The sequence below is a fragment of the Mus pahari genome, chromosome 14 (assembly GCF_900095145.1).
Source record: "Mus pahari chromosome 14, PAHARI_EIJ_v1.1, whole genome shotgun sequence".
NCBI classification, from domain to species: Eukaryota; Metazoa; Chordata; class Mammalia; order Rodentia; family Muridae; genus Mus; species Mus pahari.
The window spans coordinates 53,201,539-53,224,606 of NC_034603.1; the positions used below are offsets into that span (position 1 = coordinate 53,201,539).

The 23,068-nt window shown below is 40.6% G+C and overlaps 1 protein-coding gene across 9 annotated transcripts in view; it reads left to right on the forward strand.

The window, feature by feature from the left end:
* Window positions 1-23,068, forward strand: part of Bcas3 (BCAS3 microtubule associated cell migration factor) — a 487,192-nt gene that overhangs the window by 203,109 nt on the left and 261,015 nt on the right. For all 9 annotated transcript variants that reach the window (XM_021213444.2, XM_029545996.1, XM_021213443.2 and 6 more), the window contains 3 exons: window positions 1,115-1,239; window positions 4,568-4,733; window positions 6,772-6,872. In XM_021213444.2, the coding sequence (XP_021069103.1) occupies window positions 1,115-1,239; window positions 4,568-4,733; window positions 6,772-6,872 (392 nt within the window). The remainder of the gene's footprint in view (window positions 1-1,114; window positions 1,240-4,567; window positions 4,734-6,771; window positions 6,873-23,068) is intronic.

The following is a 23,068-nucleotide window of genomic DNA, read 5'->3' on the forward strand; positions in this document are numbered from 1 at the left end:
AAAAAAACAAAAAAAAACAAAAACAAAACAAAAAACAAACAAACAAACACACAGAATGAATACCCAAAATATAGTCCACAGAACTCAAAAAGGTCAACTAGCTGGCGTGCCCAAGTGAGGATGCCTCAGTCCCACTTGGGAGAGAGAAGAAAGCAATCACAAGTGGGGAGGGAGGGAAGAACCTTGGAGGGAATGTGGATGGGGTGGGGGTGGGAGTGGTGGGGAGAGGGGAACCTGATATGGTATTGGGTGAGGGAAAAGGCATGAAGCCCCGAGGGCCAGCAGAAAGAATGGAAGGAAACTGGCAACCTCAGGAAATAGGAGGTTGGGAGGGCCCTCTGGAAAGCAGGTTCTTATGGAAGTCACTTGGCAACCTCAGTTAGCATGTCCTCCACCACAGCAAAGAGAGAACAGATATGCATTTGATAAGCTGTATTTAGCTCTGTCTTAGTGTTTTCAATGAACAAAATAGTTAAATCAGGAGTCCAGGAAGGAAAGAAAGGGCAGCCAGGAATGTGGCTGACTCATTGCAGGAGGTCACTGCATTAGAACTTGTAGCATGCTGACACTGTAGCCTCGGAGCATCAGGCACCACCCCATCTTCATTTCGAGTCATTGCCATTTCATGCATGCTGTCTCTATGTGCTCTGTGTGTAGTCTCTTGATGTCAGAATGAACTTTTCATGCTGGAGGTTTGTTTGTCCCTTCTTTTACTCTATCTTTAAATATGCTGTGAAATGTTAGCCACCTGATGGATTGACTGTAAATCCAAAACCAGCACCTCGTGCCAAAGAACTTGTTTTATCTTGTGGACACACTCACTGTCTTACTTTGTTGCCTAGGCTATAACTGGAACCTGAGCACAAAAATGGGGTCCTTCCTGCCTGGGCTCTCATGTAGCCGGGACCACAGGCATGTGCCAATGTTCCCAGCTCTCTTAGCAAGACGTTTTAACATTGATATCATTTAAATTTTACCCATGGGTGTCAGCTCATGTCACTGGTCAACCATTCTTTGAAGGGATGTGCATGAACTTAATTTTGGGAAAATCATTCATGATTTGGAAGACTGAGGGTTCACATGGTAATTTCTAAATGTTCTTTTACTTTTTAAGCAAAGTTAAACCTCCTCCACAAATTTCTCCGAGCAAATCGATGGGCGGCGAGTTTTGCGTGGCTGCAGTGTTTGGAACTTCCAGGTCGTGGTTTGCAAACAACGCTGGTCTGAAACGGGAAAAAGGTATGGCATTTGCTGATGCTCATATATATATATTCATATATATATATATATATATATATATATATATATATATATATATATATATATGTATATATATATATGAATATATATATATGAATGAATAATTTCAAATCTAATAACCTAGTGGTTTTTACCAAGATAAAAACTAATAAAGTAAATACTAGTGGCCTTCACTAGTCAAGTTTCTCAAAGAATTACAACTATTTTCTCACACAAATGGGAAATTAATTTGCTATCAACTGATATTTTCATTTATTTTCAAAACAAAGTCTCTGTGCACCTTGTTTTTAAATTCAGCCTGTAGCCAAGGCTGCCCTTGAACTCCACCCTCTGCCTCTCCAGTGCTGGCATTTAAATTTGTGCACCACCACACCTAGGTGCATTCATTGACTGATTTTGCCTTTCACTTCCTTATTTCTAATTATATTTACATATTGATCTCAGGGCTAACAGTGCTGTGCCCACTCCATTTCTTCTACCTCTGCACAAGCTAATTTCACATTGTTGCTTCTGATCTTGCAAGGAGAAAGTTGTTGTAACCTCTGCCTTCCATGGGAGACTTGGGATCAACCAGTCTCGCTAATGTTAGCTAATTTATATGCATGGGAGTCTGTGTGTGTGTGTGTGTGTGTGTGTGTGTGTGTGTGTGTGTGTGCTTGTGTGTGTGTGTTCGCGCGCGAATGCATTTGCCTGTGGACCCTGGCTGATGATCCCCTGGAGTCAGGGCTCCTGAGCTGCAGATTGTTTGTTCTGGGGACTGAGTTCAGCTCTTTGCAAGTGTGGCAACTGCTCTCAACTGCTGAGCTATACCACACTTAAAATCAAAAACAGAAACAATAACATGGTAAGAAAAAACAAGACAAACAACCTCCCCCAAGCTGTTACTGAGAGATAAGTGTCACTGTCTGTGGTTATCATTGGTCCTCTGGGTTATTGGTATTTCTTTCTCTCTCTCTCTCTCTCTCTCTCTCTCTCTCTCTCTCTCTCTCTATATATATATATATATATATATATATATATATATATATATTTGGTGTAAGATTTTAAGAAGTTTTTCTCTCTAATTTTAAGTGTATGATTATTTTGCCTGCATGTGCACATGTACACTAAGTGTGTAGCTGGTAGTTAGGAGAGGGCTTTGGGTTCCCCTGGAGCTGGAGTTATAGGCAGGAGTGAGCCACCATGTGGGTGCTGGGAATTGAACTTGAGGCCTTTGCAGGGGAAGCACATGCTCTTAACCACTGAGTTAATTCTTTAACCCCATTTGCTGTTTTTAATCCCTGCTTTGACCATCAGAATTACTACCTAGAATGTTTGTGTAACTATTCTTTCAGTATGTGGTTCTTTGTCATATATATATGGAGAGAGGAAGAGAGGGGGGAGGGAGGGAGGGGGAGGGAGAGAGGTTTTTTTTTTCCATTTTCCAGTTACAGAGCTTGAAACTAGGGTCTGTGGCCTCTGTATAGAAGAGAATGTCTACATTTATACACCAAGTATATAGCTTTGTTAGGATTTTCCCCTGATTACTTTATTGTGATTCAGTTAGGTCATGCACTGGCTTTCTCCTGATGTTCCACAGTTGGTTTTGTTCTTGACAAAAGTGGCTCTCCTCCCCACTCCTGGTTGGCAGTCAGCTCTCAGCCTCTTCCCTTGCTATCACCTTTCATGACCACTCCCTTGTAATCGGACCTGAGCACAGCTAGTCCCTTCCCATGGGAAGGGCTTGTGAAGCAGGCAAGTTTCCCGTTTTCTTATCCAATCTTTATTTTTTGTTACTGCCTTTGGTTTGATGATGCTATCGGAAGGACTTTTTGTTATTCATTAAAACCTTCTGCCAAGCTCAATTTCAAATGCTTCTCCCATCTGTCCTAATTACCCCTTTAGCTTGCTACTCTTTTATGTCCCTCTGGCTGGTCATTGGGCATTTTCTCAAATCAGCTGTAATTGATTCGTCTGACACAGAGATAAGATGACCCACACAGGTTTCATAAGACAGTCTCCTTGGTTTACTGTAAAACGTGAGATTTAACACCGAGCCTGCTTGGGCAGCAAGTACATGTGCATTCCTTATAAAGTCATTCAATGACATTCAAACCCAGCATTGATGTCTCTGAAGATGGCTGGCCTTCCTTTACTACAGGAATCCATAATCTCATTGAGAAATGGATTAGGAGCTAGTGGAGGAGGGAACTTTCCTTTCCTCCCCCCCCCCCATGTTGTTCCCTGTTTACTGGAGAATTTCGTTTTGCTTCTTGTCCTACTTGTTTTTAGTTGTATTTGAACTGATGACCTTCCACAGACAATGTGTTTTTGTGTTGTTTGCTTGTATGCTTTGATCTAGATGTTTCCTGAGTGTGTGCTGAGTGTGCGTGTGTGTGCGCGCACAGATGGCCAGAGTGTCCAGCTCTGTGTTTCTCTGCATTTTCTTCCCCTTTTCAGTGTTGGGATTACAGACTTGTGTTTGGCTGTGCCTGGTGGTGGTTTGCCTTTTGTTTGTTTTTTTTGGGTGGGGGTTGTTTGTTTGTTTGTTGTGTTGGAGAATTTAAATTCATGCTCTAGTGTTTGCATAGTAAACATTCTTTTTTTTTTTTTTTTTTTTTTTTTTTTTTTTTTTTTTTTTTTTTTTTTTTTTTTTTTTTTTTTTTTGTTTTTTCGAGACAGGGTTTCTCTGTGTAGCCCTGGCTGTCCTGGAACTCACTTTGTAGACCAGGCTGGCCTCGAACTCAGAAATCCACCTGCCTCTGCCTCCCGAGTGCTGGGGTTAAAGGTGTGCGCCACCACGCCCGGCCGCATAGTAATCATTCTTATCTCTCCAGCTGCCAAACTTAATTCTACCAAGAAAACATAGTTGAACTTTTCAGGTAACTTAGTTCCATACATAGCTTTTCCTTATTTAAGGAAAAGTTCATTATTTAAGCCAGGGTAATGAAATTTTGTTGGCTAGATTATTCATTTTCAGGTAGTCATTTCATGTCTTACCAGTACCTTATATTTTTCATAAAATATGCAAAAATCCATAGTATAGAAATACAAAATTTTACACCATAGTGTTTATCTATAATACAATTTTGAATATCATGGTATAATTGTTGAAACCAATTGATGTATATACTATAACGTTGGTGGCATGTTCACTGGCAGCTGCTTATGCAAGACACCCTCTGAGGATGTGCTGACTCGATGAGACAAAGCCCTTCCCTTTCTCTTTCACCTTTCCATGTCAGACAGTAGGGTCAGTAAAATAGAAGTACCACTGTGACCGTTCTCTGCCATCTTTCCAAGTCTCATTTTGATTCTCTGTTTGCAGATCAGTCCAAACAAGTTGTAGTTGAATCTCTTTACATCATCAGCTGCTACGGGACCTTAGTGGAGCACATGATTGAGCCCCGACCGATCAGTACTGCCCCCAAGATAAGTGACGACACACCGCTGGAGATAATGACGTCACCCCGTGCCAGCTGGACACTTGTTAGGTAGTTCTCCATCCTACCTCCCCCAACCCCTGCTGCAAAAAGATAAACAATGTGCCCTTTGTGAAATCTCAATTAAATACCTGGCTCTGAAGTATATTCATCCACAAGGATATGTTTACTTGCATAATATATTGGCCTTGATTCTTGACATTGGCTTTAGAATCTGGTGCAAATGGGATTATACTGTATTTCCTGGCTTTGTAACCTGGGGAGCCTTTAGTCTATTTTGTTTCTATTGGATAGGGTCTACATCAGTGAAAGGTAAGCACTGCAAGTCCTGTGTGCACCCCCTGAATCACTTTTCCTCGTCAGGTAAAGAAATCCTGCTCCCTTGCTTTCCATTTCCCCTTGAGCTGTAGCCAACCACAGCTTACTCGGTATTACCCGCCTTTGCCTGCTCTGGCTACTAATGATGGAATCATGTGCTATGCTATCTTTCGTATCTGATTTCTTTCAGCATATTTTGAAGATCCATTTTTGTGAGTTTCTTACAAAGCTCACTTTAATCCAGTCTGGGTTCATCCTGAGAGGCGGGCTGGCTGAAATGGAAAGTGTGAGAGGAAAATGGAAGCCTAGACAAATTTCTGATCAAGGCTCCAATTTTTAATAACCGTACTCTGTTTAAATAACATGAAAAGATCCCCAGCCCTCTCCTAAGTCTTTGAAGTTGCCGGCGGCAGTCTGATCGTAGGCGGGTCCAAGGATCGAGGCAGGGACGAATGTCTGTTGGCATAGGCGGTCCTAGGATGCTGCATTCTGGGAGATCTGGGGAGGTCCTCTTGGTAGGCGGTGGAGACATAGCAACTCTCTAGTGGGTTTCAGCGCCTGTAGGGGGCTGGCGCTTTGAAGGAGAGTGATTAGTGTAACAGCAAGGGAGGCCTGGCAGCAACAAGGAGCTGGGAGACCCCAACACATTTAATGCAGTGTGCTATGTAGGTGTACCACATTTTGTTTGCCCACTCATTAGGTGGAGGACTTTTCCACTCTGTAGCTGTCACTATTATTGTTGCTGCAAATATTTACATGCACAATTGTGCATGGTGATATTTTGCACTGTCTCAGGAATGTAATCAGAAAATATCTCTATTCGAGCATTCTGTATTTGTGGTTGTTAGCCTTGCCTTTACTCTCCAGCCTTTTGAACTTTTTGTTGTCTCTCTATGTATCCATTTCTTGGTTTTGTGTTTCCCTTATTGCTGTGCCACATGCTCCTTGTAAAGAATACCACTAAGGGAAGTATAAACTAAAACAAAGAGAGCCTAAGGTCTCCTTTAAGTGATAATCCAGGATCCAATAGCTAAGCACTCTAGAATTGTTTAAGAATGCATCCAATGAGTAGAATTTTTATAAGCTAGCAGAAAGAGGAAGAAAGGAAACCTAGAATAAAACCCATTTAATATAATGAATTGTGCAAGGGAGAAAAAAATCCGATCACCCAGCATGTATGAGAGGAAACAGATAAAAATGGATATGAAAACAACTCCTCTCCCTTGACATTTTAAAATAGTCTATTGATTTTCTGGAGGCCCCAGCATTCTTAACTAGTACTCACTGTGCTGGATTGATCTGCTCCATATCTGATTTATCGAGCTTATTCAAAAATTGGGCAGATGTGATTAAATTTTGGCAGTCTCACTGTTGAACTACCTAATTAGATACTCAAGAAGGTGTCTGTTTACACAATTCCTTTTGTCTTTCCACCACTTTTAGCTACTTTGTTTCATGTTGACAATGTCTGATGTTGGTCAACAATGAGATAAGATGGCCTGGGTGTAGTTGACATTTGAAAGCTGATGTTCCTTTTCTCTGTCTGTCTTACCAAGCTGATCATGTTTATGTCACCGAGTACCTACATTACCTGTGCAGCACATTGCCACAACTTTAGTGTATAAAGTTTTCCTGGATTTATGTGTCAGGTTAAAGAGCATTGGTTTTAATGGTTACACATTGATTTGTGCAAGTCTCTGTCAGGCTCTGTGGCTGATTTACACCCCATCTCTGAAGCTTGAATATTAATATTCTTCTCCTGTTTCCTCAGAACGCCTCAGTGGAATGAACTGCAGCCGCCATTCAATGCGAATCACCCTCTGCTCCTCGCTGCAGAAGCAGTGCAGTATTACCAGCTCCTGCTGGCCGGCTGTGAGTACTCCCCATCAGCTTATGCTTTCTTCCATATAATCGTTTCAGAACTTGCTGAGAAAATGGGCCATAGAGCCAGTTCGTGGGCTGTAAGGTGTTTGTTTGTTTGTCTATTTTTCCAGACAGGGGCTCTCTGTGTAGCCCTGGCTGTCCTGGAACTTACTCTATAGACCAGACTCATCCTGAACTCAGATCCACCTGCCTCTGCCTTTCCAGTGCTGAGATTAAAGGTGTGGGTCACCAACACCAAGCTAGGGCCATAGCTTGTGTGTCTTCAGCTATCATTTTCCAAAACAAAAACAAAAAAACATAAAACAAGCAAAATACCCGTAATATGTGGCCTAGCCAGATATAGAGAACAGCTTTGCAGAGCCTGGGACCTAGGTTCTGAGAGAACAAGAGCAAGCTCTTCATCACAGGACACCGAGACAGCAGCCTCTGCCTGTGGTGCAGCTTCGTTGGCGTAGCTCATGCTCCTAGCTTCATTGGGATAGGGCGTGATGCTGGGATTAGAGCAGGGCCTTGTACAAGTGCTCTGACTAAGTGGGGTTTTGTGTTCCTGTTGCCATTTGTAGATAATGATAGAGGTTCATCCAACCAGATGGAGACTTATGTGAGAGGCATGAAGAGACAATTTAATACTTAGTATCCAGTCTTCATAGACTTAAAAATGCTTTACAGTTATAATTACTTTTTTTGTAGAATACAGTGAATCCTAATTGAACTTGAGGGCTCTGAGTACTGAATGCTGTTAGAAATTTCCTGCAAATCAACAATGACATTTTTTGTTTTTTGTTTTGTTTGAGAATGAGTTTCTCTGAGTAGCCCTGGCTGTCCTGGAACTTACTCTATAGGCCAGGCTGGTCTCGAACTTACAGAGATCCTCCTCCTCTGCCTCCCGGAGTGCTAGGATTCAAAGTGTGCACCACCATCATCCAGCTTTATTACTTATTTATAAAAGTCAAAAGCCTAATTATTGAATTAAGTGTAGTTGGCTCAGTTAATCTGGGTTGGTCTTGTTGATTTGGTACCTGTTAGTTCTGATTGGCTGGCAGACCATGGTAAGTATCAAGAAGATAAAGGAAAGCTAAGCTAAAAACCACAACTGCATCTCTTCATTCTTCATACTAGAGTAACCTAGTTGATATCCTTCAACTTTAGCTCCCCCTGACACTTTTGTCCCGTCAATAAAACCTACCTCTGCTGGTGATAACTCGGCCATCCAGTGCTTTCATGCACAGTAATGATACCATCAAAATTACTGTGTGTGTACTGGAGGTTAAACCTAAAGCCTAGCACATAGTAGTAATGAGTTTTCCACTACCAAGTCTCCCTCTGCCACCAGTGGATGGCATTTTTATAAAGCTCACTCCTCTGGCTGTCAGACACTTAAAAGACAGTGATTGGGGCAAATACTCCTAAAGTAAGATGAGATTTTCAACTAAGCAGGCCTGTGAGGTGCTGAAGGCAGTCTTAGCACCAAGAGACCTTTGCCACATGAACCATCTCTGATGCTTCTATTGCCTCTCTACATTGATGGAAATGATACAGGATCAACCTGGAATTTAAAGTTTTACATGCACACTCAAGGTATTTGCCTAAGAGTTTTGGGTCTGCCACCATGTCATGTAACTGATGTTACTAGCTGCAGATTATGGACATTGGGACTCCAGCGCAGTACAGGCAGTACAGTGTCAGTTTAAACCATACCTACACACACACACACACACACACACACACACACACACACACACACCATTTACCCCTGTGAGAATCTCATTCAGGAGCCTCTGTGACTCTCTTTATCTGCAAGTCCCCTCACAGAAGCCCTCTGGAAAGATATTCTACCTTACACAACCAAGTTTAATATTTCTGGTTCTTTGGGTGTATTTATTGTGTTTTACTTACCCAAGTTTAAAATCACCTTTGAGCTGGGGGCTTTTGATGTCTGGTAGAATCCTTGTCTTCAATGTGCTGGACTCTGTGATTGGTCCTTAGCAATGACCAGGTGATGGTGAGGAATTACCCTTTATTTTTCAACTTAAATATCTTTTAAAAGCTATTTTTGATTGAACTTTATAGTCTAATATAAACTTCAGAAATGTTGTAGGGTATTTTGGGTTTTTTGTTCTTGTGTTTGTAGAAAAAGTGTAGCAAACTTCCAGAAACTCAGGAAATGATACAGCAGTAGGCAAGGCTGATGTAAATAGAAATAGGAAAGAGACTGTCTTGGGGAGGAGAGCAGTACAGCAGGATGTTAGCACAACACATACACTGTTCTCATAAACAGTTTGTTCCACACTGAAGCATGGATGCAGCTTAGGGCAGAGACTGGAGACCTGCCCTGCGTACCGATGACATCTCACCCACCTTTGAAACGAAGCCAGCAAAGCCTCACCGTTGTCGCTTTCCCCTCTGCATTTAGGAGAATACCAAAGTTGAGGGGCCCTGACAGTGGAGGACTCTAGTTCGTGGTAGACAGGATCACATTCAAACAGTTCATTCGGGTGTCACACTGGAGGCTGAGAGGATGTCGAGTTGCTTTGTTGGACCATTGAAGATTGTTGTTTTTAATAATTTTTAAAAAAAACGTAATATAAGCCAGATAATGGTGGTGCATGCCTTTGATCTTAGCACTCGGGAGGCAGAGGCAGCAGATTTCTCTGAGTTCAAGGCCAGCCTTTTCTACAGAGTGAGTTCCAGGACAGCCAGGGCTACAAGAGCAACCCCATCTCAAAAAACAAAACACAACAAAATGTTTTTAGATAGTAGAGGGAGAAATCAAGACGGCATGTTCTGAGCAGGAGAGATGACTCAGTGGTGAAAAGCACTTACTGCTGTTTGATAGGACCTGAGTTCGATTCCCACCACCCTCATCAGGCATCATAAATGCCTGTAACTCCAACTCTGGGGATCTGACACCCTGTTTTGGCTTCCAGAAGTACCTATATATGGTTTCTGTGGTGTGTATGTGTGTGTATGTGTGCGTGTGTGTGTGTTATTAAATATAAATAAATTTATAAAAAATAAAATTATCGTAGAGACTAGGGATTTTTTGTTCATACTGTTTTTTTTTTTTTTTCAAAATCAAGCTTATTTCATTGTAGTATATTTCTTTGCCAAAACTGGAACCAGCCCTTAAAGAACCCAGTAGCCACCCATCAGATTTGAGTACCATTTACAGGACTTAGTAACTTGTCTTAATTTGCTCTCCCCCTTCTAATTTGTAAAAGCAGTGCTTACTAGAGGACAAGCAGTACCTAAAAGTCACTCAGCCAAAGCTGGTTTCCTACGTGCTTTAGTGGCCCCAGCCCTGTGGCAGTTTCGGACTTTGGACCACTTCCTAAATAATCCATGGCCTATGATCCCATGGGAACCCATACTCCATGGAAAAGTCATAAAGATTATAAAGCGTATTGAACTGAGTGACATTTAAATGAGAGCATATCCATATATTAGAATTTTGTATCTCTTTTAAATGAAAGGCTTAATTGTTAGTACATGCCATAGTTTGATAACTCTCAAGGAAATTATGCAAAAGAGAAAAAAAGAAAACAAACTCAAAATTTAGCACTATTGATAGCTCCATAGGGCTCTCTTTGTGTGGGGTAGAAGAAAGAAGAATTTTTTTCTGGAAGCTTGGTACATTGTAACTCTTCATTTTGATGGAACAATTTGATATCTTTTTTAAAAAAGTAAGTGTCTCTGGTGTGTGTGTGTGTGTGTGTGTGTGTGTGTACAAGCCCGTGCATTTACACAATTACATGAAGAGCCTAGAAGGTGTTGAATTTTCTGTCACTGATGTTGCAGGTTGTGTGAGTCACCACATGTAGGTATTAGGAACCAAACTTAGTACTTCTTGAAAGAACTGCAAGTGTTCTTAACCATGAATCCATATATTCACCCATGAATATGATAACAAATTGTAAAGAGCCTTTGTACAACTTGAATGTGTATTGCTGTGATAAATACCATAATCATAAACAACATGAAAGGAACAGTTTATATCATCTCAAAGACTACGGGCCACCATTGAGAGAAGCTAAGACAGGAAGCACTGCTTATGCTCTTGCTTAGCTGTCTTTATACAGCTCTGGCCTACTGGCTTTGGTCGTACTTCCCACAGTGTATAGGAGCTTTGTATCAATTAGCAGTCAAGAAAATGTCACATCTGCAGGCCAGTCTGGTGGAGGCAATTTCTCAATTGTGACACACTTCTTAGGTATTTCAGTGTGACAACCAAGTTTAGCCATTATAAGTTTAAGCCTTCTGTGTGTGACACATTGATATACCCTACTAAGCTGTAACCTTTCTTTTCTTGTTATCTCACATTTATATTATAATATAAAGTGATACAGTTTTAAATTTGTCCCATAGCCTTTAAGCATTCCAATGCTTTAAAAGTTGAATGCTTTTCAGATTATCTTAAGTCTCTTTCTACTTTTTTTGCAATTGAATAGATATATCCTTTTTGAACACAGTACTCCAGACACAGAGTGGTTGGCTCTGCCTTCATGCATGTACGCACAGACACACATGCACACACACACACACACACACACACACACACGCATGCATGCATACCCCCACACATACACCCCTCTTGTCCATGAGTGACATTATCAGTGCCATGGGAAACCAGCTAAATGCATCAGTTTTCTTCTGTGCTGCCTTTCTTCTGTGTTTCTTTCTTCCCTCAGTGTCATGTTGTGCTGGTCTCACACCCTGGCTTGCCTTGCCTTGTAGTGTGGTATATGGAGTGTGGAGGAGGCACTTGGCAGTATTTCCTTACATTGTTCATTATAAATGTTTGCCCAGTCCTGGGGAGAGGTGGAAAAGGAAGAGTGAAGTGTTTTTCTCTTGTAGAGGAAACTTGTAATGTAGGGCTTATTTACAGAGTATTTATAGTCCATTGTTGGCCACCGGGTGTGTCGTGATGCTCTGTACAGTTTGACTCTTAATCTTAAATTACCTTGGATTATTTCACTTATTCAAACCGTCTATTTGGCATATGCTGTTCTAACAGAGAGATTATTTTCATACAATGGTGTCTTTTCTGTAAGGAACTAAAAAGATGGAGACCTTCAGGGTCTCATTTGAACTGCATGTGCTCTGTGGCCTGATGACCCATAATTAATAATAAGAAATTATTAATTCCCATTATGAAAATGGTATGAAATGGGTAACTTAAACTATGTAAGCTTGAAAGTTTGGATTATATCAGCCCCTGGACTTGGCATCCATGCTTCCATTCATTTCCTGTTTTTACCTGGAGCAGCAAATTAATCTTTGTACACACAAATCACATTTTCTTTTCTTTTCTTTTCTTTTCTTTTCTTTTCTTTTCTTTTCTTTTCTTTTCTTTTCTTTTCTTTTCTTTTCTTTTCTTTTCTTCTTTCTTTGAAACGGAAATGACACAGAGGGAAAGTGTCTACAAGAGGTGTCTACCCTGTAAGCATCTGTTAATGTTATAGTATTCTTCCTGTGCTCTTACAGGATTTCAGTATCCTTTCTGATTGTTTTACAACCTGTGATGTTTCCAAGTATAGTTCAGAGTAGGCCCTTTTCTTTTGATGATGTTAGTATTTATTGCAGTGACTCGGCAGATTTCAATGGTACATTGATTGAGAGAAAAGAAACTATTGGTCAGAAGTCTGTAGGCCATTAAGCTCTGTGCATCTGATGTCATTTACTCTGTTCCAGTGACATTTGTGGTTCTTAAGCAGACCCTTCTGCTGTGGATTGTACTTTCTCATAGGGGGGTTGGAGGATAGAAAATAGAGGGTACCAGCAATACATGTTCACCGTTTTCTCCAAAAAACCATGGGGCTGGAATATAACGGCAGGGCTTGACTTACCTGCAGTGACGTAATGGGTTGGTATTGGCAGGAGCTCATGGTTTGATGTGCCGGTGCCTCCATCAGTACGGTTAATTGCTAAGAAATGGCTAAATGGGAATTTAGGGGGATGCTTCAGCTGTCTGCTCTGTTAGTGGTAGCAGGAGCTCTGGCGCCATTTCAGGATCACTATTTGTATGTGTCTGTCAGACTTAGAATACAGTCGTTTCTCTCAGTTTCAGCCCTCTCTATAGAATTTCTGTCAATTGTTTGACTCCATTAAGTGTGCAGAGGAAATAAAAGCCTGAACAACCAATCCACCAGGGGCTATGGATAGACCCTTTCTTTGTCCATCCTCAGAGCACTGCATTAGGTCTCATCCATTTATAATAGGTGACCTCTGCCCTCTGGGTCATAGAAGAATATTCAGTGCTTTTCTGACACATAGGGCACCTTTCTCAGCAGACATAAAACACTGGCATATCTGATAGTCTGGAGAACTAGTTTACACTGCAGGTTTTTAATGAATACACAACCTTGCACACAACCTTGCACCAAATCAGTATGGTCAGTTTCCTTTCTTGCTCTTCCCTGATTCAGAAAGGGGCCAGTAAGAACCTAATAGAAGGAACATGAGCGTAGTATTCAGTGTTACTCTCTTTTATTCCAATTCAGAAAATTTTGTCTTCTAGAAGTGGTTTGCTTCCTCTGTAATTTCACGTTTACTGGTACAGAAATACACACTGTCTTAGATAGTGAATGAACTCATAGACTCAGCATTGCTCTTGAGATTATTGGTGACACTGAAAAGCCAGTCTTTTGCCCAACTTTGGGTTTCTTTTGTGCTGTGAATTTGGAGCAGCTCTCAAGAAGCACTGCACAGCTAACAGTTTTGCTTCCAGTTCACGGTTCATAGACAGACATGGATCAGAAGGAGATAGAAGAGTGATTTGATTTTGGCTTAAGCATGGCCATGAATCCAGGCACAGATTTTTCTCCCCAAACCAGTTATAGAAAACCTAATAGTTGTTAGCATTCTCTCCATGGTAAGAATTAATATATTAACTAGATTATAGCACTGTTTGACAAACTGCTTACTAAATACATCAAAATTGATTGGGCATTCTGTTTTTGAATTGACAAATGGCTGCATTAAGAAGAGGAGGGAAAGCCATTAATTATAGCTGCTCTCAACTATGGGAAAGGTAATCATATAAATATGGATCTTGCTACAGCCTAGTCCTCCCCTCTCAGCAGTGCTTCTTCCGTGTGCATCCACGCCTCTGTGCCATTAACAGAGCCACTTCTCTCAGCTACTGTCCTGCAGATGACAACATTTTCCTGCTGTGCAAACACCATGATGCTCTCTTGACTAACACCATAGTACTCTTTTTCTTCTGTTGCTTCAGGAGACTCCAGGAGAATCATGTAGCTCAGCTCTTGGTCTCCATTCTCTGTTGTGCCCTGTTCTACATTAGTGTCTGTCCTTGTTTTAACTCTGCACAGAAGGTAGGGCCTTCCTTTTGGGAACAGGAAATTGGGAAAGAGGTAGTTCCATTTTCCTTCAGTGGTTACTTTGAGTTAGTGTTTTCTGTGCCTTGGGCTTCTCATCTTTATAATTAGGCAATGAAAACTCCTTGACAACTCTACAACTTGTACAATCTTTACCCAAGATTTTAGTAACTTATCCTGAAACTCATAAAAATTGAAAACCTAGGAAGCTGGAGAGCAAGCTCTGCAGTTAAGAGCATTTACTGTTTTTGTATAGGACTGGGGTTTGGGTCCCAGCAAACCCTGCCACCCCCATGGCAGCTCCCAATCATGCACACCAATTACAGGGTGTGCATTCAGGTAGACAGGCAGAACAACCATATACATAAAATAAAGTAAATAAACCTTTCAGTAATTCAGAAGCTAACCTAGTAAAAGGAGACAACACCATACACAGTGGAGGGGAGTCTGATCAGCCGCCTTTTATTTTCTAACAAAAATTTGATATAACTTTGATTTAGTGACTCAAAGGTAACTGCTGTACATTTTAAACAACATTTTCATACTTTTATTCCTAGGATTCCTAGTGTTAGTTCCTTCTTTTCCAAATTAAAGTGGAAAGCTTGCTAGCATTGTATAGGTCATCAGGAGTTAAGCACTTGCTTAACAGATGTGAAACCCTGGTTCCATCCCCCTAATAATGCCAAAGTAATGATAACAATAGTTAATTTAAAACTTTGCTATGTTCTTGCATCCTTTTATAAAATGAGAATTAATGAGGCCTCTGTTAGAGGTTTGATAGATTCAATGAGATTGCTCATTTAAAACACTTCACCTCTAGCTTGCATAGGGCAGGAGGGTGCTGTTGTTACAAGCCACCATGGAATGAAGTCTTATTTCTTTTTTAATGGAATGAAGATCTATTTTATTTTATGTATACGAGTACACCATTGTTGTCTTTAGATACCCCAGAAGTGTGCATCGTAGCCCATTACAGATGGTTGTGAGTCACCATGTGGTTGCTGGGACTTGAACTTGGGACCTCTGAAAGAGCAGTTGGTGCTCTAAACCACTGAGCCATTTCTCCAGCCCATAAATAAATCTTGAAAGGAAAGAAAAGTTCTGAAGTGTCAGAACAACATTTATTTCATTGAGTGAGGGGGTTGCAACAGCTTTCATTTTTTAACTCAATATTTTTAAGTTGACAATGAATAAATTCATACTGCACTTATAACTTATTTTTCCAAGAAAATTAAAGTTTTATGAGTAAAAAGGAAATGAATGAGAAACAGTAAACATGAAGTAAAGAACAGGAAAGGTGTGTTGGAGGAGGAGGGAAAAAGAAGGTTGTTAGAGGAAGAAACCAATCAGACAGCAGGCAAGGGGATCACTAATGTCAGACAGCAGGCATGGGGATCACCAGTGTCAGACAGCGCCATGGGCATCACTAAACATGAGACAGTGGGTATGGGGATCACCACCATCAGACAGCACCATGGGGATCCGAGCTCATGGGCTCTTCACATAAAGTCTTCATGAAGGCACACAATAGTGAGGGTTACACAAAGAAATGTTTTAGAAAGACATTGTTCTGATTTAGTTCAGTTGTGGCTCTTTGAATAATCTAGCCTCATTCATATAGCTCACCCCATAGCTAAGAAAAGAGTCAAGAGTCAGTCTTCCCATGAGAAGTCACAGATCCAGTTCTTTTCAAATGTTGGGAATGGGGATGCCTCTCAGGTTCTCTGTTTGATCCCCAGCATGGAAAAAAAATAATGAAGTTAGGAAAAATAATAGAAATGGTCAAGAATGCACAAAATACATCAGATTGTTTTGTGATCTACCGGGTACCTGTCCTTGGTTTTGTTTGTTAAAAGGATTTCTTCATGCACGTGCACAAGGTGTAAGAGGGAAGCCTTTTGCTATGCCTTTCCCTGGAGCACTTCTTCACTATGTGTCTGTTGGTTATAACTAAGATGACGTGGACACAGTGGTTTGGCGGCTGGCATTGTGTCACAGTGGAAGATCAAACTTTGGAGAATGTTCTTTTGGACAGAGCCCTTAGGTGATTGTTAGTGATTCTTGCTTCTGTGGTTTTAACTGATCTATTTGGACTTAAAGGAACACATTGTGTATCTTTAATGATTATTTATAAGGATTCTGAAATGTGTTCCTTTGTATGGGTTAAAAATGTTGGTGTCTTCCAGGGTCTAAAAGCTTTTCTCTTTTCATGCCAAGATAACGTTACCTCTTTCGCTTATGCAGGAGAAAATGTCTTCTTTATTTCTTCCTGCTGTATAATGACCCCGACTTTCCTAGAATAGTATTTAGCAATAAACAAGTAAAGTATGGAAGATACTACATTACTCTGTGCAAAATGATTTTTGCTTTTGTAAATGGTCCCTCTGCTCTGTTTTGGTTTTGTGGGTGTGTTTTGTGATCAGGCCCAGGCCACTGAGTTTCCAGACAAGTTTTCTGTCACCCCAGAATTTGTTTCTTTTGTTTTTGTTTTGATTTTGTAGTAAAATCTTGATGTCTGACTATTTAAGAGCCAAGTGAGTATTTCTTTCATTTTTCATTAGTTCAAAGTATATACCCTTTCTTATGTTATTCTTTTATAAAGTCGGGCACATTTATACTCTTTGACTATAAAATAAAGAATTGATTATTGGTATAAGAAGTACAACTATAATGCATGTATGTGAATTAAAGTAATTGGTTGTAAGGCATAGCTACTGTTACTGCTCTACTCAGATCAGTAGAGACTGATCTGAGTCTCTGACTCTCTCTTGTCTCTCTCTCTCCCTACTTAACATCTTCCTCCCTTTGCCTCTGTCCCCTCTTTTCTTTAATTTCAATCCCTGGGGCCTGGATGCAGATCTTTGCATGTGCTAGAGCAACACTTAGCTGTTGAGCTGCACCCTAAGCCTCTTTTCCCCACTGCTTACTTCCCTGTGTCCCATCCCTCACCCTCTACCCACACTGTGGCCTGTGCCCGAAGGTCAGAGGAGAACTTTCTAGAGTCTTTTCTGTACACCATGAATCTGTGGGAGGAGCCTCAGGTTATCCATGTTGGCAGTGAGCTCCTTTTTCTCAGTCACTACCCCCTTCTTTTTTCACTATTTTAATAAAATTAAAAGTCACATCTTGTTACCTAGGCAACTCACTCTGTAGACCATAATGACTTCGAATTTACAATTCTCCTACCTCAGCCTCCCATGAAGCTAGGATTACAGGTCAGTGGTACCAGGCCCAAGTGTTGCTCTTGGTTCTTTATAGAATTTAAACCTGGGTACTTCTACATCTAGCAAGTAACCATTCTTCGCGGTCACACATTTGAATAGGGAGTTATTTTTCATATTATTTTATATGTAAATAGGTTATTCATTTATATTATTTATAATATATTATATATAAGTACATAATTATGTAGTTTATATATTAATACAAATATTAATAAGTATAGACAGTTGCATATGCAAAGGAGAAGTAGCAGCTTGTCTCCCCTAATACAGTGAGTAAGACATGCAGTGGAGTACAGCGACCTTCTTGGTTTTCTACACCACCACAGTTATCCCTCACTGTGTATTTGGTTGCTTTCTCGCCGGACTTGCTCTACTGACCCTATTCATTGAACTTCTCTTATTCCTAAGATCTGGATTAATTACCTGTTTTTATATAAATACATGGTCCATACAAATTCAAATGCATCACAGTCTGTTTAATGGAAAAGTCCCCGTCCCTTAACCCTCCTCAGCACTTCCCAGGAGGTTCCTGGTGTGTCACTGGTCTTACGCTGCTCCATGACTATAACATGATAGTGTTAATTCAAAAGCTCTCAGCAAGACTTTGTTGTCACTGCAGTAATAGGAGTTCCCGTGCTGTCATTGCACATGTGCCTGTGTTGAAGTCTTCTGCTGAGTGATTTGCAGATGTACATATTAAGTTGGCATTGTGGACATGTAGTTGTGTCTAGCTCTTCCTTGAGTTTAATTGCAGATGTCTTGAAGACATTTCCAAAGTCTTTTCAGTTCCAAGTTGTGCATTGGGATGGTTTTGAACTTTTGTTCAGCAGAATTGCTGATCTGGCCAGAATGGCAGTCCATTAGGCTCTGTTATGTACTTCACTTTACGAGATCTTTATGGTCATGCTGAGCCCTGCCAGGCTGCCTCCAGATATCATTTGTCCAGACACAATGCAAAATGACCTCTAGGGCAACAAGAATAACAAATGAAAGGTCCTTAGTCATGTGGTTGAATGAGACTTTGGGAATCTAGAAAAGGAAACTGGCGAGAGAGGGATAAGATGTACCCAGAGTTGAAGGCTATTCAGGGAAGTGTATTCTCTTGCAGACAATAAGTATATGTCATTTTTCTAATTATACATTGCTGGTGGCTCTTCTTCTGGGAATGTGGAAGAAAAGAAAAGTGAAACCAGAGCTGCGCAATGAGTGAATGCTAGAAAACTTTAATAATTAATTAGTGAGCATCTATGGTACCCTAGGGCCTGGGTGCAGGGAAGATCATTGATCCATTTAATATAAACCTTGGGGACGCTTGTTTCTGTATGTATTATCACTTCTGTTGTTGGGCTGTTGCAAAGCATGCCTGCTAATAAGCAGGCCGGAAATGAGGTCGCACCTCACAGATCCGGGTTGCTGCTGGTGCTCCATCCATGGTGTCTGTAGCAGTGGAGTCTAATCCTAACCATGCTTTCAGGGATTTTGGGTGGATTATCTTTTTAGCAGATGACTTTCTCCTTCTTTTCATAGTCATTGAAAAATAACAAATGCTGTTACGTTGATAGGTATAAAATGACTTGTTTAGGTGTTTGGAGCCATTACTACTTAGGCACAGACTGGTGGTCGTGTTTTCTTCTGTGATGCTTGGTTCATTGGGAAGAGCTTGTTCATTTTGCTGGTTGGTTGTTTGCTCTCGAGACTTAGTTTTTGAAGGCAGATTTTCATTTCTACAGTAGGAAGCTGCATTGCCTGCCCACCAGTTCTCCCTGGAGGCCGAAGTGCTTTCTCATTGGAAGCAGGGTTTGCTTCAGAGCACTCGTATCATAGGTGTGCTAAAGAAACGCTGCTTTTAATGAGAACCAAATATATGTGAAAGTTAGTTCTTGAATGAGAGTTTATCACCGTTGCCCTTTGGGTGAACCTTCAGTGGGAGCTGCTTCATTCAGAGCAGCATGATGTCATCGAATTCACAAAGTTCTCTGTAGCTAGAAAAAGACTCATTGTTCCCTGAAATAAACTAAAGGACTCAAAACTGCTGGCACATGATTGGCTTCTTAGGTCTTCACTAAGGACTAAGGACTTCAAGGGGCTTTTCATCGTTTTCTGTGGGGTGGGGATTTCATAGGGTATGGAAAACAAACACTCTGACCCTGAATCTAAAGTGTATTCACAACAGTCCACTGCCGGCCTGACCTCGCTGGTGCTCCCGATAGACGTAGAATGTGGATTTCTAATTGTTGGTTGTGTTCTTAAGTAGATCTAAATTTTGTTCAGTTTTTCAGCATAGCTTTAAAGTAGGAAGGACTCTGTCCCCTGGGAAGGGAGGTTGCATGAGGTCAGTTGTGTTTGTGAGCAATCCTTCCTTATCTCAGTCTCTTTCGATTAGTCAATATTTGACATCAAAATACACTAGGTGAGGTTTGTTGTTGTTTTTGTTTACTTGCTCTCTGCATGGTTGCTTCTCTGAGAACACACACTGTAAACAGTCTGCTTCACAGTTACCATATAACATGTGCTCATGTGCTCATCCTGTGCCTGCCTGGTGCTATTTTAAAGTAAGTTGACAGTATTTCCTTTGCGTGTAGCTTGATAAGATGCACTGTTAATCCCTGTAGCTATGGTAGGGATATAAATGGTGAGCTGTATATCTTAAAGTTCCTTCTCCTTTTCTTTGTTTATTATCTATAAATAGCTGATAAGACACTAGAAAGGCTGCTTGTATTAAGAGCACTTGCTGCTCTCATAGAGGTTCCAGCATTCCATGCTGGCTTACATCTATGACTCTAATTCCAGGGGGTCTTACTCTCTTTTCTTACCTCCATGGGAAGGTAACGGGCACTACATGTGATACACATAGATATATACATGCAAGCAACACACTCATATACATAAAATAAATCTAGAAAAATAAAAAGGCTGATAAATAGTAAAGGTACTAACAATTTTTCTTCAGGTAGTTGGTATGTGTCTTGTTTCTTTCAGGTTGCGTTTGGGAGACACACAAAGTATTAAGTAGGATCAAGAGTAGTCTCATGGGCTGGTGAGATGGCTCAGTGGGTAAGAGCACCCGACTGCTCTTCCGAAGGTCTGGAGTTCAAATCCCAGCAACCACATGGTGGCTCACAACCATCCGTAACAAGATCTGACTCCCTCTTCTGGAGTGTCTGAGGACAGCTACAGTGTACTTACATATAATAATAAATAAATCTTAAAAAAAAAAAAAAAAGAGTAGTCTCATTTTTGGTGCTGCAGAGATGGCTTGGTGGGTAACAATGCTTATTAACCTTGTAGAGGACCTGATTTCAGTTCTTAGCATCCACATGGCATCCCTGTAGCCTATAGCTCTAGTTCCTAAGGATCTATAAGCCCCTTCTTACCTCTGTAGGCCATTGAATGTGTGAGGCTTATATACGAACATGCACTCAAGTATACACACATACATAAAAATGAATTAAAAGAAAACTCTCATTTTGAAATTACAATAGTTCTTTATGCATACATTATTAAAATGTGAACAATGACTCATTGTAATCCTCTCTAATGTTGCATCTGAATTTTGTATAGAAAAAGCTGTAACATAAGGTTTGGTGACATTCCATCCCTTTTGGTATCAGCTAGTTTCTAATGAGATTATTGGTTATCAATACACAGTGTTCCCTAGCTCCAGTCTCTGCTCCTTGTTTTGTGCTCCTCTGACATGTAGGAAATGCTACTTTTACACATGTAGGAAATGCTGCGCCTGCCAAAGGGAGCATCTTGACATGGTGATAGACCAGATGTTTTTCTTGCTCTCCTGAATCCATTCAGCAGTGATACAGTTTCTAACAGAGTGGTTGAGATTCTGTCAACTCCCAACCACATTCCATATCACTCAGCATAGGATTGGGTTCCTTTCTAACCCTAAGGAATGGTTAAAAAGTGAATAGTCCTAGTTCAGTCAGACTTTCCTTTTGATTTTTTTTCTTCCTACTAGATTTAATCTTTGCAGTTATTTTTCCCTGTGACCCCCCCTCCTAAGACATAAATATCTCCTGTGTTAATTCTCTCCCCAAAACATAAATGTTGAATACCCTCCCTGCTGGGATTGGAGAAAATTTAAAATGTCAATACGTATAGGGGAGAGAAAAAAGGATATTTATTTTTTTATAATATATTTATTTTTATTTTGTATATACATTGGTGGTTTGCCTTTGGGTATGTCTGTATGAGGGTGTTGGATCCCCTGGAACAGGTGTTAAGACAGCTATGAGCCGCCATGTTGGTCCTGGGAATTGAACCCCAGACTCTAGGAAAATCATCTAATGCTCTCAACAGCTGAGCCATCTCTCCAGCCCAGATACTCATTTAATAGGAAAAATTCACTTTATTTTAATTTCCTATATTGTGATATTTCCAGAGCAGACTGGTGAGCAAAAGGCCTTCTTAAAATCTCCATGAAGGAGATTCAAATTCATGATTTCCTTTTCTTTTTCTTCTGGCAGTTTAAAAGAGACTTATTTATTGTCACTGTTTCACATATACAAAGAATTCATTTCTGAGTTGTATATTTGGAATATTTACTACTTCCTTTGTAAAGCAGACTGGACAGAGAGGCTCCTCCTCCACCCCACTTCCTCATCCTCTCCCACCCCTGTGGGAAATTCCAAGCATACTCATATCCAGATAACAATAGTACAGTAAACCAATAAACTGCCAGCTCAAGGCCTGTGTTTCTTCTGGCTGTGGTTCCACTCCAGTCAGGCCCTAAGTCCATCCCTGCCACCTTAATGTCCACAAGTTCATAAATCCTAGTGTCAAACCGTCTGTTGCTGTCACTTACTCTATCTAGAATACACAGCTTCAGCCTTACACTTAACGGAGGACAGGAAATTGAGGGTTCCTCTTGGTTCTGTCTGTGACAAGAATCAAACATCAAACATCAGGAGCATTGTTCTTGAAAATATTAGTGGACTTACCATCTGTGCAGTATATAACAGAATTAGTTCCAAAAGAATGTTGGAACAATGGGAAATAATGGAAAATTGTTATGTTACTCTTTTGTTTGCCTTCATAAATGAAGTGACTGTGTGGCTTTGTGATCATTTGGGCTTCTTGCTAAACATCAGCATGCCTGTGCTAGAGAGCCATGATTTTGAAGAGCTAGCAGTTCATGGTTTGGATGATTGTGAATCTTACATTTCAACACTATGTTCATGTCTGGCCATAACTACTAAATTAGATCTTACTTCTTTCTTTTTTTTTTTTTTTTAAGATTTATTTATTTATTATATGTAAGTACACTGTAGCCGTCTTCAGACACTCCAGAAGAGGGAGTGTCAAATCTTGTTAAGGATGGTTGTGAGCCACCATGTGGTTGACTGGGATTTGAACTCTGGACCTTTGGAAGAGCAGTCGGGTGCTCTTACCCAATGAGCCATCTCACCAGCCCCTTTTTTTTCTTTTCTTGAAACAAGTTCAGATAAAGTTTTATGGGTTTGTGTCTTTTAAAATCTTGCCTTGAGTCATACCTTATCATTGTCGTCTCCTCCTCCTCTTCCTCCTCCTCTTTTTGCTCCTCCTCCTCCTCCATCTTCTTCTTGAGTTTGTTCTCTCCATACCTTATCTGGCATCATCAAATAAGACTGAC